At 35.1% G+C, this 19,240-nt stretch overlaps 2 protein-coding genes, 1 non-coding gene and 1 pseudogene across 5 annotated transcripts; 1 reads left to right on the top strand and 3 right to left on the bottom strand.

Annotated features, from left to right (window-relative positions):
* Positions 1–319: 319 nt before the first annotated feature.
* Positions 320–391, top strand: TRNAW-CCA. Its single transcript has one exon. It is a non-coding gene; the product is annotated as a tRNA-Trp (tRNA).
* Positions 392–2,124: 1,733 nt separating this feature from the next.
* On the bottom strand, positions 2,125–6,591 carry LOC110717481 (annotated as a pseudogene).
* On the bottom strand, positions 2,125–10,975 carry LOC110717541 (pentatricopeptide repeat-containing protein At4g37170-like). Of its 3 annotated transcripts, XM_021896267.1 has the most exons (8): positions 8,469–10,975; positions 6,301–6,551; positions 5,716–5,883; positions 4,913–5,232; positions 3,790–3,919; positions 3,402–3,699; positions 2,870–3,087; positions 2,125–2,460 (listed from the first exon to the last, which is right to left on the bottom strand). In XM_021896267.1, exon 1 carries the CDS (start codon positions 10,872–10,874, stop codon positions 8,790–8,792), a length of 2,085 nt encoding a protein of 694 aa, XP_021751959.1. In that variant the 5' UTR covers positions 10,875–10,975; the 3' UTR covers positions 2,125–2,460; positions 2,870–3,087; positions 3,402–3,699; positions 3,790–3,919; positions 4,913–5,232; positions 5,716–5,883; positions 6,301–6,551; positions 8,469–8,789. The 3 variants fall into 3 exon arrangements, with proteins under 3 accessions (XP_021751959.1, XP_021751958.1, XP_021751960.1); XM_021896266.1 differs by having other exon boundaries at positions 5,716–6,551; XM_021896268.1 differs by having other exon boundaries at positions 2,892–3,087; positions 5,716–6,551.
* Positions 10,976–11,525: 550 nt separating this feature from the next.
* LOC110718285 (serine/threonine-protein kinase SRK2I-like) lies at positions 11,526–18,376 on the bottom strand. Its single transcript, XM_021897123.1, has 9 exons — positions 17,898–18,376; positions 15,826–15,900; positions 15,646–15,747; positions 15,511–15,564; positions 15,282–15,374; positions 14,930–15,022; positions 12,887–12,991; positions 12,696–12,794; positions 11,526–12,501 (listed from the first exon to the last, which is right to left on the bottom strand). Exons 1-9 carry the CDS (start codon positions 18,081–18,083, stop codon positions 12,217–12,219), a joined length of 1,092 nt encoding a protein of 363 aa, XP_021752815.1. The 5' UTR covers positions 18,084–18,376; the 3' UTR covers positions 11,526–12,216.
* Between the last annotated feature and the right edge of the window lie 864 nt (positions 18,377–19,240).

Raw genomic sequence — 19,240 nt, 5'->3', positions numbered from 1 at the left:
TTCTAAATTACTTGACTTTAATTGTATGATGAATTTGGGTTACTTTTATGGACAATATGAGGTTACTCTTATGAAAAAATGAGGTTACTCATACATATAAATGAAGATTGCTCTTATAAACTAATGTGACCATACTGTGTGGCTAGCCACATTCAAGACTTACCCATGAATTAATAATGTAGAAATCTAATTTCTGATTCTTTTCTTAATAAAATATTTTAGCTGCATTTCCTCAAAAAGAAAAAATATTTAGTTGGTTTTGGTAAGTTTGTAACAGATGCGTATTTGTATACATAGTGAAAATTATTATTAAATTAGAGGATCCGTGGCGCAATGGTAGCGCGTCTGACTCCAGATCAGAAGGTTGCGTGTTCGATTCACGTCGGGTTCAATATCCCGAACTTAGGCCCTCTTGTTTTTGCATGCGTTAAATACTTAAAACTATTTTTCTCATTTCTGCTTAGTTTTTAGATATAACTATATTAGTGTCCGTGCATCAGGTAGTAATCTTTTTCTATATATTATTTTATTTTCCTATATGCATTATATTTGTTTATTTCACATGAGTTGTCTTATTTTTATATTATATTAAAATTCATTAAAACTACAATTGAGAAAGAAAAAAAATTATTGTTGATTAGTTGAGTTGAAAATATTTAAAAGTAATATACATTATATTACATTAATAATGCATATTATTCTCAATGAAACTATACAATCTAGTGACTATATGACTAAAGACTTATTTATAAATGCCTTTAAATAAACATCAAAACATTAATCAAACAACAAACTAAAATCGACAATAAAACTATTGGCACAACATACATGTAAATATATATATTACAAATTAAATAATATATCATCTTTATATCCAATAAAATAATTTCAATGGAAATAAATACTACTTAGAGCATTAAAAGCAACAACAATCAATAATTAGGCAACACTAACCTATATTATTAGTAGTACATTTTCTATTTATGGATTGATGCTCTATATGATATCGTCGCTCTTTGTTATTATATAAAAATGTGTTTGAAAGCTATCCAATAATTCTAGTTTTATCATTATTTGTTTATTGCTTTAAAATTTTATTTGTCGATGATAGGTATTTATCCAAAAAAAATAAATAAATAAAAATGTCACTATGTCCGACGTGCTTTTTAAAATGCAGCTTATTTATGAATGTCGGATGTGATAAAATTATTATCTCAATAAAGTGTTTGAGCAAAAGATAATAACTTTTTTGTATTTTCTAAGATATTAACTTTTTTTAATAATGTAATAACAAAAAATTGATTGATATTTTACATTTTCGAATTAGACATATAATATAGTTGTCGAACACAACATTTATTTTATGGTCATATCTAATACTCCATTAGTCTAATAAACAAAATAAAAAGGAATTTGAAAAAAAAATATAATTAAAGTGATGTTTTAAAGTAATTTCTTTAATATCAATTACTTAGATATGAATCAATTTTATTATTACTTTTTCGGTAAAACTCAATAATACTCGTTTAAAAGATAATTAAAAAAGAGTTGAAAAACTATTTTAGGTAAATGTGAATGGAAAATTTTAGAACACAATAAAAAGGAATACATTTTATATAGAGATAATATATAAGTTTGGAATAATATTATTATAGTTTTATTATAAAAATATTTCAAAAATAAAATATTTTTTGCTAAAAGGGAAGGGGGATTTTGGAGGGTAAAAACAGCGCCAAAATGTGACACATGTCATTCCCGATGTCTGTTTTAGTATTAAGTTATTGACTAATGGTTTGGATTTATCAGATATTCAAATGTTACCAGTTTATATCTATGACTCTCATGAATTGTAAGCACTTCTCAAGCTCGATTCGTTGGTGCTCGAGCTGGAGCTTTTGTTTCATCTTCTACTCTAATACATGAAATCTCTCTTTTTTTAAGAATGAAAAAGATATATAAAAAATAAAAATAAATAAAAAAAAAAAATCGGGATCATAGTAGAACTAGATGTGTAAAGCTAACAATGATAATTTGTAGTGCTGGATCAGCTAGCAATGTGCAAGTATAAGTGTATAACTCTTTTCAGTTCTCACATTGACAGTCAAACTATCTCTAGACGGAACCTTGAACTCAAATAACCCAATTTAATCCATCAATCATAATTAGAAACTGTACTGTAATTTTACAAAAACCAAATTTGAGCATATACTCAAAACCCGAAATCGAGCTGAAACCAAACCAGAATTTGCGCAATCTGCCATATCTAATTACAGAAGCCAAAGAAGAGTAAATATATGCATGAAGCACGTACAGAGCGCAGAATTTAGCTTGCATAAATTAAACAAAATCCTGGATTTCTTTAATTGATAATACTGGTCCACTATCATGAAAACAAGCCGCTTCATCACTGATAATGAAAAGTAGCCAGTGCATTCCAGTGCTCAGCAGGCAGCTAACTACCTGAAATTAGGATATACAATGTCAATTTAAACATACTTTTTCCAAATGGAATGCGGAGAATCCTACTGCCACCACAAAAGTACATCCACAATTCTGGACATCCAATAGAGGAAAAAAAAAAGAAAAAAAAAACGAATATTCTTAGAGGGCAAAGAGCGAAAAACTCATCAACTGGCCTAAGTGCCTGGGCACAAAAAGTCAACTTTTTTCCAATTGCTGAAGCTGTTCAGAGGACAAGGTTGTATATGGTTCGGCGACAGATAAATTGGCATATTTTCGTTGATATGGCCATGACACTCAATAATATTACTTACAAAACCATTATTATCACTTTCCATCCAAACAAGCCCCCACAGTATCAGGAAAGCAAGGGGGATAGGGGTGGAAGGTGATCATGACATTTTCTTACCATTTGATAATGTTACACGTACATATATCAGATCCAAGGCCAAACACATGGTTCATCTTAGCACGTTTTGTTTCCAGATATCTCTCATTCTCCTTTGTGACAGTAGTGACAACTGGTATTCTCTTAATAACAGCAAGACCATAGTTACGGAGCTCAACACATTTCACAGGATTGTTTGTCAATAGCCTCAATGATCGAACTCCAAGATGCCTCAGTATCTGCAAGCTTACCAAGGCATGATCAGCGTACCAAAGTAAATAGTTCAACTGAAAGTGAGCTTATATAAGTTTTGACTTTTCATGTAGAATTGGTTACCTGAATTTCTTTTAACTAAATTCAAAACAAACAAAACCAAGTAATACAATTAACCATTAACCCTGATGTTGATCTGGTTTTAGAATTCGACACACAATATTTGGGATGTCTACATGTAAAGTAGAGAAGCAGGGAGAGAGCAAGAGCAATGTGCTGAAAAATGTGTGAATATGAATATTCATTTATAATGGCCATTCCATGATAAGCTTCGTAATACCTATGCACTAATGTGATACTCGCGTGAGTCCACAGGTAAACCAAGCTCTATATTAGCATCAACAGTGTCCAGTCCAGCGTCCTGCAAAAGTATAAGCACGAAGTTTGTTTCCCAAACCAATGCCCCTTCCTTCATGCCCACGATTGTAAACCAATACACCTCTGCCAGCTTCCTCAATTAGCTGCATTGCAAGTGCAAGTTGATCCCCACAGTCGCATCTGGCTGAGCCAAATATGTCCCCTGTTACACATTCAGAATGTACCCTCACAAGGACATCTTGGCCATCTTCTATTGCACCCTGTTTTGACCATAGTCTTTTATTAGTTGTAATTAATATAAGGGTTACAGCAGAAAATATATCTAGCAATGATAAATTAAAATTGCACACCTTGACCATTGCAATATGCTCAATGCCATCCATGATTGACAGGTAACAGTGAGCTGTAAATGTGCCCCGTGTAGTAGGAATACTTGCACTTGCAGTATGATTAATCAATATATTATTTACCCTTCTGTGCCTGTGAGATAACAGAATGTATTCAGTCATCCACCTACTTTAAAGTACAGAGTACATATATGTAGAAACTCGTATATAACACCTCAAGTCTCAAGGACCAAGGATGTGAAGGATGAAATGCTTGAATGGAATCTCCTTTTCATGTCCCTGGTAAGAACCTTGTGTCAAATTTTCATTCAACAATCCCTCTTTGCTATTAGGATTAGACCTAGTTAATAGACATGGTAACTCAATGGGCATAGGGTTAAAGTCAAGTTTAAAAGGGTCATATTGTACAGTGTACACAGCCTTTAATGGACAGGGTTAATGGGGCCAAAATAATAGCCCGATAATTTTGTACAAAATTTACTCCCTCCGTCCCCAAATAAAAGTCTTGTTTGCCTTTAGCACAAGTTTTTAGAGAGGTGAATAAAAAAATATAAGGTAATGGGGTTTGGTTGATGAGAGAGAGAGAGAGAGAGAAAGAGGGATTTTGTTGATTAAAAGTGTATAAGAAAATGAAAATAGTGGGGTTTGGTTGATTTAATAGTGGGGTTTGGATGATTCCAAGTGAATAATATAAATAAATTTGTGAAAATGAGACTTTTATTTGGGGACGGAGTGAGTAGTTATAAATTAAGTTTGAAGTATAGATTAGTATTCACTTGTGTTCACTTTTGTCTCTTTCCTTTTACATATTTCTTGGCTATATTATTGGCATGTCTATTATCGACCTGCCATTGACTTGTGGCCCGCTTTGTTTGAGCCAGTTTAACTCGCTAATGACCAAACCTGCCCTTGACCCACACTGACCCCTAACCTGACCCGCCCAATAAGCAGGAATAAGGATGGGTATATGTCAAATCTAACAGGATTGAAATAATAAGTCCGTAGAATCTAGTATGCACAAACTTACAACCTTTAAGGACAAGTAAAAACATGTATTGTCATCCTAAGAGTTTTTTGAGCTAGAGGGTCACTAGGGTGTATCATTTTTAATTAAATTGAGACTTACCATATGAGATCAGTGATAGATATGATTTTCAGTTTCTCCTTGTTAGCAAATTCATGAAGCTTGGTAAGTCTCTCTGTTGAGTCATCTTCACAAGAAAGCTCGCACAAAACCCCAACTGGTTCTAGCCCAGCAAGCACAGCAAGATCTACAGCAGCTTCTCCGTGCCCAGCTCTTTCCAGAACCCCTCCCTCTCTATACTTTAGTAAGGACTAAGGAAACAGGACCTGAGCAGCAGAAGTCCTCAATTTTGGACTCCGTTGATGCTAAAGCCAGGTGGTTGCCAAGTCATTAATGCAAGCAGTAGTGGCCCGTTCCACATTCTGTAGAGCACATCATAAAACATTGTCATGAAACCCTTGTAATAGATGATACCATTAGAGAAACTTTATGCAGTCATTGGATGACTAATGTATAGCAGCATGCCAGCATGTTAACAGTTAACATTGGTCAGAATCATTAGCCTCAAGCACACATATTTATTATAGTTCATAAGCCAGATTATCTCATTTATATCAAGTCTTACTGTCCTCATTGTCCTGAGACTTATCTCAATCATTATAAACTGACAAGCGTTGGAGCATTCAATAGAGAAGCAAACAACAAGACCAAAAATTAGAATCAGATTCTCAAAACTGCATATAATACATTCACATAGAGTACAGAAAAATGAAGATTTGTCAGATATCCTGTTCAATGGAATTGAATCAATTTCTTCTAGTCTATAGATTTGTATGCATAGAAAAATAAATAAATCAATAATATCACATATCGTTATGTATATTTACTTAGTTCTTAGTTATTACCATACAGGGGTCCTGCTGTCTCTCTAAGTCTCCCTCTTTTGTTGTCACATAGATTATCCCAGATCCTCGCCTCATAAAATAGTCTGTAACTTCAGGTGATATATGTGAAGCTGCCACCATTAGAAACCCTTTATTTTCTCTCTTTTCTTTACCTAAAATGATCACCATCTGCAAAGAACAGATGAGATGAAGAGAATGATTGTCTAAGTTGCCCTAATTATACCTTGAAACAGAAAAAGATAAATATTCAAGGAGGGACTATTTAATATTAATTACTAATTTTACTCCCATAAACATGTAGAGGATATTGCCCATTTTGTATTTCCAGTTAAAGTTTGAACTTTATTTCGAATTCAGTTTTCCACCTTTAACAATACATTTGCTGCAGACACTGGAGCTAATATGGGATACGATGGCTACAGAAAGCATTGCATAAGCACACTCATAAGATAAACAATTGAGAAAGGTAGAAAGTGAAAATAATACAAGGTGAATTGCAGATAACCCTCTACACCTCTCAAACCTCCCAAATTAGCATAAATAATAAAAAGAGAGAGAGAAAGACTAAAAAAACAAAGAAACAACCTTCCCTTGACGGATACCATCAATGGCATCCAAGATGCAAGTAAAACCTTCTGTAGGACTGATTACAGAACATTTACCATTACTACCACAATCTGTCCCGGGGTCAATATATATAGCATTAAGGGTACTGCAGATATCGCCGCCTTTGGTAACTGCCGCAGCAACTTCTATCATTGCGATTTCCTTCTGTGACAGACTGACTGAGACACTGTCAGTGCAAGTTTCTGGAAGTACCAAAGTTAATACACGCTCTGCATAAGAATGAGGAGAGATTGTGAGAAAATTATACATAATGTAAGAAGGGAAAAAAAAACAGCCTGTTTCTTCATGAAAACTTCATGTTTGAAACATATTTTGGTAGACATAAAAGTTTTAGATAATTGGTGTTTAATGTTTGTCAAAACACTCAAGGTCATCCATATATCATAAATACATTCTCTATTTACTGATAATAATTTGCAAGGGTGTCAATTCACCAAGGGACACAAATCTCTTTATTCCAAGGAAAAACTTTATTTTAATAATGAAACAATTCCATCCAATGTTATATTAAAAAAAATTATAATGTAATTAGTATACTATATACTCATATAGGGTATGTTTACAAAACTTTCAACAATCTTCGTACGTGAACTATAAGCACAATTTCATAAATGTTATGGTAAACAATTATAGCTATGCCTTGCATACATTTTACTTTCTTATTTCAATTTTACATTGAAATACAGTGTCTTAAACCAGTATGCTAAAAAAAACAGTTAGAAAAATCTTGTTTCCCAAATAAAAAGCTTAACAAAAAATAAATATAATATAATACAATAAATTAAAAAAAAAAAAAAAAAACTTTGCTTCTGAGATGAAGAAAGAAGGAAAAGAAATATTTGTGGGGAGAGTTGGCCTGGATTTGGAGACATTAGTTATAAAATGTTGCAATACACAAAAAATCCATAATTCTATATCCTTAAAAGTTAAAACAAAAGCATGACGATTTCAAAAGCATATACATAAAACAGCAAAAGAAAGCAAATGAGTGAGAGACTTAGAGGGGTATGTGTGTAGGAGGCAACCAACCAAATTACATAGAACGAACACAACCAGAACTAATTGGAAAATAATTCAGAAGCAGTTAAGTAAGGCATATGATGGTGCAAACAGAGGAAAAGATTCTTATATATTTGCATATTCAGACAAAACACATAGAAAATGTCAATGATCTATAAGAAAAAACACTGGTAGTGGGCAGCCTCAACAGAATTAGCCAATTAGGCGCCAATTTGCAAACCCACTTGAGAAAATTCAATTGCTCATGGACTCAACATGTGCAGATGATATGCTCAACTTCATATTCTCTTGCTTCAATATATTTAAAGATCAGATCTGTTTATTTTAGTTGCAAATGGTACATTTTTTTAAATACATCACATGATTGTAAATTAGTCAATGAAGAGAGATAAATGGGTACTGAGAAAAACCGGAATTCTGTAGACCAGGGACATCATACTGCATATAACAAACAAGTCTCTGGAATAGCTTTTAGACAGCAGGAGGCTAATAGGTAATAACAAATCGTGAGCTTAGCAACGTCAAGATCTCTGATACTCCAACACAATTGAAACAAAAGTGTTTTAAGGAAAATTCAATACAACATTCAGAGTAAAGAGAACTTGGGAAGGTCGACAGAGAAAGGGGGTCTCATACAAAGAATGATCGTCGATAACCATTGACCAGGAATCTATATAGCATTAATCAGCAAGCATAATATTCAATTCGGCTTAATTTCCAAAGGCAGATACATACTAGGCAGTATATATAAACGTATAGTCATTGGGGGAACGTTATTGAAATTAGATACAGTTATGTCTTGAAATAGCATTTTGCTAAGCCTTTCTGAAAGTAGATCAACCAGTACGATCCAAACAAATGTTTATAGCAATTTCCTTCAGCCACAGGAAACACACTACAAAAAGCAGAAGATCAGTGGTACCATGCTCTTATTGCATTCAAAAGCAATAGCCCCAAACAAATTAGGACAAAGAATTCGTATAGATTAAGTTAAATGTGGATTAAAGTTATTTAGATATTGTTGGCATAACTGGTAAAACTAATATAAGACAAAGAATCTTCTTTTGTTTCTTTTTTTTTTTTCCCAAAATTCAAATACTATGTACCTGAGAGCTGATAATACACTACTGATGATCATGAGGATTCCAGAATGCATCTGCTCCAGGATGGTATAGATGACATTTTTGCACAGATCATATTGTATATAATAAGGTCATTAAAAGACCAGATTTTTTTTGTCCATTTCTAGTGATTGGCACTGGTAAGATACACCAAGGGTAGCTATCATTCTCTGACAAGAGGCACACTACAGGAAGAATTTGCAGCTGACAATTCTTAAACCTCAACTGAAGCGTAGATAACCCAGACTAATGAATCAGGACTTGGCCTGGGATGAGCAAAATCCAAGTATTCACTTAACATATACTTCACCAATAGTCACTACAAGAGCAGCTTCCGTCCTCAAAAAAGTGGAACCTGTTTGAATCCCTCACAATGATTTTTCTTTTGGTAATCCTAGAAATAAATTTGATTGCAGTATGACAGTCTACACAGGTTCTTAAATTCTTATACACCTTGATTGGTGTCCCAGGTGGAGTAGAGATGATTCCGAAAGCAACTGCAAGCTTCTCACTGTGGTAGGACAAATTCTGCTCCTTTTGTTCTTCTTCTACATCATGCAGTACAAAGTCAGTGTCTGGCACATAGCCTTCTTGCTTCATCTTTTTTGAGATCTCTGTCAAGAATGCATGGATTTGATTGTAATTGGGATGAGAAATATCACCCACAAGAAACCTGTGGACCTGTCTCTGGACCTCAACCCAACTCAAGCCTGGCTTCTTGACCACCCCTCTATTATCCATCATTTTTCTGACTTTTTCCACTTCCTCCCATCGACCTGCAGTGGCATATATGTTGGCCAAAGTTGCATATGTTGCAGCATTTTCAGGTTCCATCTCAAACAACGCTTTTGCTGCTTGTTCTGCTAGTTCCACATTTTTATGAATTCTACAGCCACCAAGAAGAGAAGCCCACAAAAATTTGTCAGGCTTCATAGGCATTTTATTAATGTATTCTTCAGCTTCCTTGAAACGGCCAGCTCGGCTCAGTAGATCAATGAGGCAAGAATAGTGTTCTACAATTGGTGTTAGTCCATGGCGATCCTTGATTGAGTGGAAATATTCAATCCCCTTCTCGACTAATCCTGCATGAGTACAGGCAGAAAGAACTCCAACAAAAGTGACATGATCAGGCTGAGTATCTGATCTGAGCATCAACTCAAAGAGCTCCAAAGATTCCTCTGTATGACCATTCTGTGCAAATCCAACAATAAGTGAAGTCCATGATACTAAATCAGGTGTAGACAGTCCTTCAAAAGCCTTTCTTGCACTCCTGACATTCCCACACTTGGAATACATATGAACAAGTGCACTTGCAGCAAATGAATCTGGATTAACACCAATCCTGATCATATTCCCATGGACCTGCTTCCCTACATTCTCCAAAGCTTGATCTGCACACGCATTTAAAACCCCTGCAAATGTAAACTCATTTGGTCTGATTCGAGACCTCAACATATCTGCCAACAATGTGAACCCGTCTTTCCACTTCCCATCCTCAAAATATCCATCTATCATTGCTGTCCAAGAAACAACATCTCGGTCCACAGTTTTATCAAATATACGCCTAGCTCCTTCAACACAGCCACATTTAGCATACATATCAGACAGTGCACTCCAAACCGCGGAATCAGATTCCAAACCCAATCTCAATATACGCCCATGAATCTCTTTCCCAGATAGTAAACTCGGTAAAGCAGCAGAAGCAGCTATCACACTTGACATTGTAAACTTGTTAGAATCCAAATTCCCAAAACTCTGCATTTCCCTATACAAATTCAATGCCTCCTTTGGCCTCCCATGTTGAACATAACACGATATCATAGCAGTCCAAGAAAACCCATCTCTGTTCGGCATTTCATCGAACAACTTACGTGCGTTTTCTACCTTCCCTATTTTGGCATACCCTTTAATCATAGTATTCCAAGAACACAAGTCTCTCTCAGACATTTCATCAAACACCTTCTGGGCATCCCTAAAACTCCCACATTTTACATACATATCCATCAAACGATTCGATATAAAAATTCCAGGAATAAAATCCGAAGCTTTGATATGACCATGAACCCTTCTTCCCTCTTGAAGGGCTCTTTGTTGAAGACAAGAAAGTAACAGAGAAGAGTAAATAGAAGCAGAAGGACGATGAATGTGACCCAGCAATTGAATAGCTTCTTTAAGAAGCTTTTTCTCGCATAATATATCAATGGCTTCCTTGAATCTTCCATTTCTGCATAATTGGTTTATAATTTCCTCATTATGAACTGGGTGATTGAACTTTTTCTGCAAAAATTTGTTTTGAGTGTGTTTATTAGTGTTGATTGAAGAAGATGATAAGAGTCTCCTTTGAAGATTGATACTGAGGAGAGAGAAACGAAGAGTTGTTGTTGCTGCCATTGTTTCACAGTTTTGAGTGCAGAACTCAACGACAAAGATGAGTCAAATCATAAACCGCCCATTTACAAAACGGATCATGTTATTAGCCCAAAAGGCAAAAGCTACCCTCTTTTAAAAAAAAAAGTAGTTTTCCAATTTTTTTTTTAATTTTGTAAATTTCCAATTGTTGGCGTTGACAAAAATATAGGAAAATAACACACTATTAAGATTAATAAATCGTATTATTAATTAAAAATATAATTTGTTAGAGTTGAGCGCATGTTCATCCTACCAATCTCATATAATAGAGGTTATGTTTGCAGCATCTACAATAAATAACGTATTTATAGAAATACAAGTATTTACGCCATTCATGATAATACAGAGCAGTGTATTTTCAATAGGATCCTAGATTACATCAATTTCGGTTGAACTTTTTGATTCATTGTTGCATGAGAGTTGAGACTTGAGACTTGAGACAAGTTTCTTAAATGGAGTTTTGGAGCTTGCATGATGTGAATTTGATCCAATCAGTTAAGTGACCGTGAGTCAGTGACCCCCTAAATCACGAGTTATATCTACACAGAAATGACAAAACCTAATAGAACTGTAGAACCCATGATCATTGGAATAATGCATACTCCACACTGAAAAGAGTGAAAACCTGCAATATCCAACAACCACCTGAACAACTGCAACAAACCTTCTGATACAAATCAACTGCACAAGATCATAAACAAAATCTCATCTGGATTATCATGGCAATATCTCCACCTGCAGTATACTGTATGTGATAATCTCACTATATTAGATGTGGTAAGACTAAACAAACAGGAAAAATACATCTCTGATGCCTAAGCTTGCCCAGGATACCAAACCACACAGGACTTCAGAATATACTGTACAATGTGGACAGACAATAAGTCTCTACTCCAGACTTCGATTTTTCAAGGAACAAAAACTACCCTGAAAATCTGTTCTAAGCTCTATTCATGCCAATGTCCATTATTATAGCATAACAAACATGAAGCTTCAACAATTTCAACAGAGTACATGAATAATATAAAATACATATATTACAATCCTAAAGGACCAGGGGAAACTTCGATCTTACCACTGTAAGTGGGGGGCAGAATCATCCAGCAATACCTGACCCTGCAAGGCCTCTACCCTCCCCATTTTAATATTTTTCTTTTTCTTTTTCTTTCCCTATGACTACATGTATCAACTGGAGCACGAAAGAAGAGAGGATAGAAGGAGCTGAAACATTTCAATCATGACTAAAGAGCAACCAAATTGCCCAGAGTAGCAATGGGGATAATGTTGGAACCTCCATTAAACAGGAAGCAAAACATTTGGATGATCACATTGCGTAAACTATCTCTCCGCTACTATCAATATCAATCTCAGAATCTGACAAGTCGTCAATATCTTCATCCATATCGAGAGTATCTGAGAGAAAATTGAGTGCTGATGACCCAGCAGCAGGGATGGTTGCCTCCGAAATGATTTGCATGATAGCATCAATGCTTTGCATGGGTTGCTCCAGCTCTTGAAATTGGTTGCTCATTGTATTCTCGTCCATTAAGTCAGTGGGAAAGTTTTTGATAAACCACTCATGCCTCTTAATCTCAGGAATTGATATCCTCTGGAATGCACACTTACAAGTATAAGCCAAATCTAGCTAACAATGATAGTAAACCAGCTAAACAGGAGACTCTCTTTTCCCAACATGCAAAAGAAGGAACATATGCCATCCCTCACAAAAGCAACAATCATTCTCACCCCCATCCCCTGACAATAACAAGAAAAAAGCTACCAATGTCAAGAATGAATACTTACCGACTCAGGTTCTTGAACAAAGATCCTGGAGATAAGGTGGCGACATTCTGGTGATATGTTTATGCTGTCAGGAATTGCATACTGCACACTCAATATTCTCTGCAGAAAAAGGTAACACAGAAACATACATAATTAATGAAAAGTATGTAAAACAAATCACCGAGGATAATACCAGTAATCAAATTACACACTTGAATCATCTTCCGAAAGTCCTTTGGTTCCTCAGGGTCTTCGAAAGGATATGCACCCACCAACATTACATACAAAGTCACTCCGCATGACCACACATCTGCTATCTGCAATTCACAGAATACTTCCATGTCAGTAAAAACAGCATACCACTTTGACATAGACACACATCGCAGTCTAGGATATGCATATGCAGAGCAACTATACTCTTAGAAAGAGTGCAATAATGCAACATACCACCAATATTATCAGGGAAAATAGTAAAATGTCAATCATCCCTTCTCAAGTACTCAAACTCAAATACTAGGAGGTTTACAGCATAAATCAGAGGGTGGTTTCTGTTTGGACAGCAATACCTTTTCCATATTTCTATTAACCCCTAGCTGTTCTAACAAAGACTTTAATTCTGTTGTGATGTACAATTACTATTACAATTACCTCAAAAAAACAAAAAAAAAAAGGGGGGGAGGGGGGTGGGGGCTTTGTACGCCCACAGAATTAGGCCAATTGCCTCACAGTGTAAAAAAGATCATCCTTTTCCTATCATGTTCTCAATTATTTATTGCAGTTACAGAGATACTTGACCAATTGAAACACCCACAAAGGGGGAAGTGTTGCCTTATCGAACCCCCCCTCTCTTCTTCTCCCCCTTGCAATTCAACCTTGATCCCAACCTGGCTATTTAAGACCTCTGCTCTCCTCCAGCCCAGAAAACATGTAAAAAAGACTCTTTTTCCTATCATGTTCACAATTAGTTATTGCATATATTATCTTCACTTTACTGATAACTACCAGAAAACAGTCTCTGATGCACATAGGCATGAAATTAGGTAAATGTCCAGTAATATAAACATTTTGCGATTTGAAACAACCAGAAAGGGAAGTGTTGCCCTTTCAGAACCACCACCCCCCACCCCACCCCTCCTCTCCTCTGCGATTCAACCTTGATCATATTCCAACTCAAATTTTCAAGACCCCTGCTCTCCTACAGCCCAATTGTCAGCACCTGCTATCTCCAGTGGAAATCCACCACCATATTGTTTGCTCATCTACAATTATATGATGACTTTATCAATAAGTTGATGATGCCCAGATAAATAGTGCATTAATCAAGTTTAATGGTCATGAAACTTATCATTGCTGATTGGTGAAGTCTGTAAAGGAATGCTCGTAGAAGCCAAGAGAAACCAAAAGCAATAAAGTTTTGTTAAAACACTCATTTGTCTTGGAATGGATGGTATGCAACAGATGAAAGTTGTACTTCATGGAGTCTTTTTATTTAGGCCCAGCTGTTGCTGTTGTGCAGCCAGTTGCTTTACGGAAAGTGAAAAGGCACTGTGCACTAGCACTACAGCTGAAAAAATTATTGTAGGTTCGTATATAGTTGATACTAACTTCACTTCGCTTACAAAGTTAGAGTGGGCTATAATCAACTACTTGCAATTGAGCTGACTTTTAAAATAATCACAGGTCAAAAAATCTTCTTCAGAGAATCCTTTGCCTTTCAGGTCTAAATCCTGCTGAGCATCACCACTTTGTCAATTCCTCTCCAGCATGTATTCAGAGCAGAGTTCACTTGATAGTCAAGTATTAGCCACAAACAGGGAAACACAAGGGAACTCAAATAAGTCATAATAATTGAGGTATCCCCATAATATGTAAACAAAGTGTCACAGACTGACAGCTCTAGGTTCTAGAACATAGCAAATCCTATAAGAGGCAACTCCCTTGTACGCTTGTACTAACATATATGTTTTGGTGCAGGTTACTATAAGTGCATGTTGTGTTCCTTGTATTTATTTATGTTCTATGCTAAAGAGGATTGCAATGACATATTGCGGAATGTAATGAAGCAACAAACAATTCCTGTTTAACATTAGCATTACCAGTTGGCAGCAGCTGTTCTTTCTATAGGCTCAGCTCATTTAACAATTTCTCCATATGGATTTTATAGATTGTTTTAAAAGCTCTCTAAAATACAGATGCCAATGCAAAACTGGTTCAAATAATGTCATAAATACAAACAGGAAAGTAAAATAAGATACCTTTCCATCATATTCTTTCCTCAGTAAGACTTCTGGAGCAATGTAAGCAGGTGTCCCCACCGTGGATTTAGGCTGTGAATGATACACAGAAGACTGGGAGAAAGAAGCATAAGGTAGATCATTAGCAATCCATGATAACCTAAAAGGTCTCATCCAAAGAAGTAAAAGTGTCTACATACAGCATTACAGCATCAAACTAAGACATAAAAAGAAGGAATCCTCCATAACACAAGTGAAGCAAATAAATGCTTGTTTATGAAACAGAACATGTATTCAATTATGAAAACACAAATCTCTATGCACCCGAACACGAAAGAAAGAAGAGGGCCAATAACATAGTCAAATGTGGTACCTTCGAGTAGCCAAAGTCGCATATCTTCAAGCGAGGAGCTGGACTTCCATCCAGTAAAGTATTTTCCAACTTCAGGTCTCGATGACACACTTGCTTCATCATAAAATAAGACTTGTAAGAAAGAGCCATAAAATTATCCTATTTGTGACTACAGATTTTTTTAATTTCATTAACAGTAGCATCAATATAAAATGCTGAAAGACAGATACATAAAGATTGCACTACAGACCATTGCATGACAATAGCTAACTCCCGAAATAAGCTGTTGGAAAAAGAAGCGAGCCTGCAGTCACGCAAGTGTCAGTAGAAATTGAATAAACACAGAAATTCCTACGATAAGGAAATAACAGTTGAAATCAAGAACCTCATCCTCACTAAATCGGCCTGCATTACATATTCGCTCAAAGAGCTCTCCTCCAGATGCATACTCCATCACAATTGCCAGATGGGTAGGTGTTAAAATGACCTATTCAGAAAGAGTGAAAAACACTAAGCATCTATAACTGCAAATGTTTAAGTAAGAGAAAAAAGGTTCCGAACCAACCTCTTTAAATCTAACAATATTTGGGTGCCTCAATGACCGGTGATTGATGATCTCTCTTTGAACATTCTCATCTATCTGCAATAAAACATAGCGAAAAGAGATAGCCGTCTCAAAACCCATGTCAATTACAGAACTGACTATCAAACAGTTTCAAATTCAAGGTTATTTGTCAGTTGTCACACTGCTAGTTCAAATCATACTAGCATAGTAACAACGATTTCCTAATAAAGGGAACTCTATCACTAACATACAGATACTCAGAACATTGGTAAACCATAATATCAAAGAAATAAATCAAACCATTTACCTCTTAGCTATATTTATTTTCCTAACTTCAAATAGTTTTTGGTATCTCCTTCATAATTATCATGAAACCATGACAGTGGTTAACCCAAATCCAATTCCAATGGAACTGAAAGATTCACTCGGAATTATATTATTCAAACTTGCTCGTTAAACTGGTCATTTGCTTTGAATCAAGAGTTTAGTGCGAGCCTCTTTCAGTCATGATATGAATCATGACATTCATGATTAGGTTAAGGCTGCTTAAATCCAACTCCATCCTGGATGGAAGCCATTTCAAAAGGCATTGCTGCTGCACTGATGTTGATAGATGATGACAATGGTTAATACACAGTTCAAAATATAAAAGAAAATAGGTCCATAGGACAAACTTTTGAACCTATGTCACATCTATTTGCATGTGTGCCTTCTCCTGAACTCAAGGCAACCAAACAACTAGATGAGTAGAAACTCTTATATTTCAGCATACCACTTATGAAAACCCTCTATATTAAGGCGTGATTTCCTATTGTCCCAATCTTAGAAACACGACTTGATACTCTCTAAGTAGCAAATCCCTACACCATAGGCCCAGTCAAGGATTCATGAATCATGAGAGAATGTTAACAACAAAAAAAGCCAAAGATTATACCTTAGTCTCAGACATGTTATAAGTTTAACTATTAGTTAGTTAAGATTTGAAGCAAAACATCCAAGGTTTACCATTTGAAACACCAATCGAGAAAAGAAAGTTAATTATCCAAGAAGCTTTTGTCTTCAAGACCTCGACAATCCAATGTTTGCCTTAAAGGATACAACTACATATTTTGACTATTTTTACCTCTCTAAATAAAATAACTTCTATGTTTAACTAACATTTTAGTAATGAACACCCTCATCAAGCCGAATTCTCCAATAGTCACATATCGTACACCATCAACGACTCAACCAGAACCTACTGTAAATTAGATAAACATGCTCTTAAGACAATCTTCAGTTCTTCACCAACAGCATTCAGCAACCAGCACACAAATATGAAACACCTCAAAACTCTTCATATCAGGTTCAAAACTCAAACAAACACTCAAATTCCAAATTTGCTACGACCGTTATGCTATAATAAATGTCTCACTTTCCAAACCTCACCATGCATAAATGTATATGACCTCCATTAATAATAAAAGTCTCCCTATTTTTGCAGGGCATTCCAAAAACACCCTTACAAACATCTATAAAATCCCAAAAATAACCCCAAGACTGGTCTTTTAAATGCATATCTGGGGAAAAAAACCTTTTTTACTTAAAATAGCCACACTTCTACAGATAGCATCACTACCACTAATAGCATCCCAACGCCGTCATTACTCCCAATCAATCTTTTAGTCTAATAACCATTAACCAAACAAATCACTGCATTAAAACTTCATCTACGGAGTATATGATTTTTTTCTTTAAATTAAATTAATTAAATAAAGAGAGCATTGATTATCACGAAAGTAGAATATCTGCGTGAAAGAATCAAAGATTCCAGTCAAATTTATCCCAAAAAACGAAAGATAAAAAACACCATTCACGTGAAATCCCAAGAAAAAAGTTATCTTTTTTTCCTAAACAACTCCAACAAAAAATTCCCAATACAAGAAATAAAACCCCACAAAAAAACAAACAGTTTGCAATCAATACCCACCATAACGGATAGGAATTCAAAACTCCTCCAAAAAAAAATCAAAAAAAAAATAATAAAAAAATCCTTAAAAAAAAAAAAGAAACGAAAGAAGAAGAAGATGAACCTTATCGCCTCGTTCGATATACTTGACAGCAACAAGCTCTCGAGTAACTTTATCTCTCATCAAACGAGCAACACCGAAGTTTCCAGAACCAATATCTCGAACAAAATCATAACGGTCACTATCGTGCATAATCGGCATATCCATGGCAGGATTTACCGACGCTTGAGCTCGACTTCCGGCGTCCATTCTTTAATTTAAATTTTCCGACACCACTTCTTCAATCGACGGTCGCAAATTCTTCTTCTTCAACAATCTAACAACTTCAGATCTTCCGATGACATTTACAGCAATCAAACAAAACGGTGTCGTATAATTGAATTGATGATTTATAAAATAAAAAAACCCTAGATCGGCGATTAATTTCTGATTAATCGGTCAAAGCTTATTCAAATAAGTGAGAAAGTAGAGAGAGAAAGAGAAAGATAGGTGAAGAGAGAGACTGATGTATGAGCAGCTAAGAAAGAGAGGATTTTTGTTGAAGGTAAAAAGGGGAAGGACAAAGAGGCAAAACGGCGTCGTTTATGATCCGGTTGCCTTACTGGGGACAAATTAATTTGGTTTATTGATGATATTTTTTAATTAATCAATAATAATAATTAACCGCGTAAAATTTGTTTGGTTAAGTGATGCAAAAGATATTTTGGGAATTAAAAATAGTAAAAAAAAATAAAAAGACGGGTGTTGGAAAGTGATTGGGTAAAAATGCGGGTAGCCCATGTGGAAGTGTGGAGAATCTGCAGGTGGGCGGTAAAGTCGGTTACCCAAAATGTTCTTATTAAGGCCCAATTATTTGTGCTTTGAGATGCTTTGGTATGGGTATACCACTTTTTTTTTTTTTTCTCTTTTTAAATGTGGGTATACCACTTATAAATATCTTGTTGATAAATTAATCAACTTTGCTGTTAGTCTACTACAACCAATATTTGTTAAGATCTAAGCTTATTCGTTATTTTGTCATGTTTTATTTCGTGTTGTTGCTAGATATCTTCACTCTAACCTTTATTGTATTTTCTTACAAAATTGAGAGTTGAGATGAAAGTTAAAAGTGCAATTATACTACAAGAAATTACAAGTTAGAAGAAGAGAAAAAATCATTCAAATTATATTTGAGGTGAGAAACAATTTTATGAACAAACATTTCAAATTGTTTTTATCATATCACGATTTTAGTTCTTTTTCACATTTCGAAATAGCCACAAGAAGAGTTGTTTTTCAATTGAAATGGTTATTCGTAATATTCTCATTTACGAAATATCTTCACTTTAAATACACATTACTTTTAACTTTCGCCACTTGTCAATTTTAAGCTTTATTAATATATATCAAAGGTTAAAGCTACAATA

The sequence above is a fragment of the Chenopodium quinoa genome, unplaced genomic scaffold, assembly GCF_001683475.1.
Source record: "Chenopodium quinoa cultivar QQ74 unplaced genomic scaffold, ASM168347v1, whole genome shotgun sequence".
Lineage (NCBI taxonomy): Eukaryota > Viridiplantae > Streptophyta > Magnoliopsida > Caryophyllales > Amaranthaceae > Chenopodium > Chenopodium quinoa.
Note: the sequence above shows the minus strand (reverse complement) of the source record. Positions and strands in the feature narration are given on the sequence as shown.

Excerpts from the sequence above, each read along its gene's own strand:
- LOC110717541 (XM_021896266.1), bottom strand. The coding sequence starts at position 10,874 with ATGGCAGCAACAACAACTCTTCGTTTCTCTCTCCTCAGTATCAATCTT.
- LOC110718285 (XM_021897123.1), bottom strand. The coding sequence starts at position 18,083 with ATGGACGCCGGAAGTCGAGCTCAAGCGTCGGTAAATCCTGCCATGGAT. Across the intron at positions 15,565-15,645 it reads GCCGATTTAGTGAGGATGAG|GCTCGCTTCTTTTTCCAACA; the intron begins GTTCTTGATTTC and ends GCGTGACTGCAG. Across the intron at positions 12,502-12,695 it reads TTGTTCAAGAACCTGAGTCG|AGGATATCAATTCCTGAGAT; the intron begins GTAAGTATTCAT and ends TGTGCATTCCAG.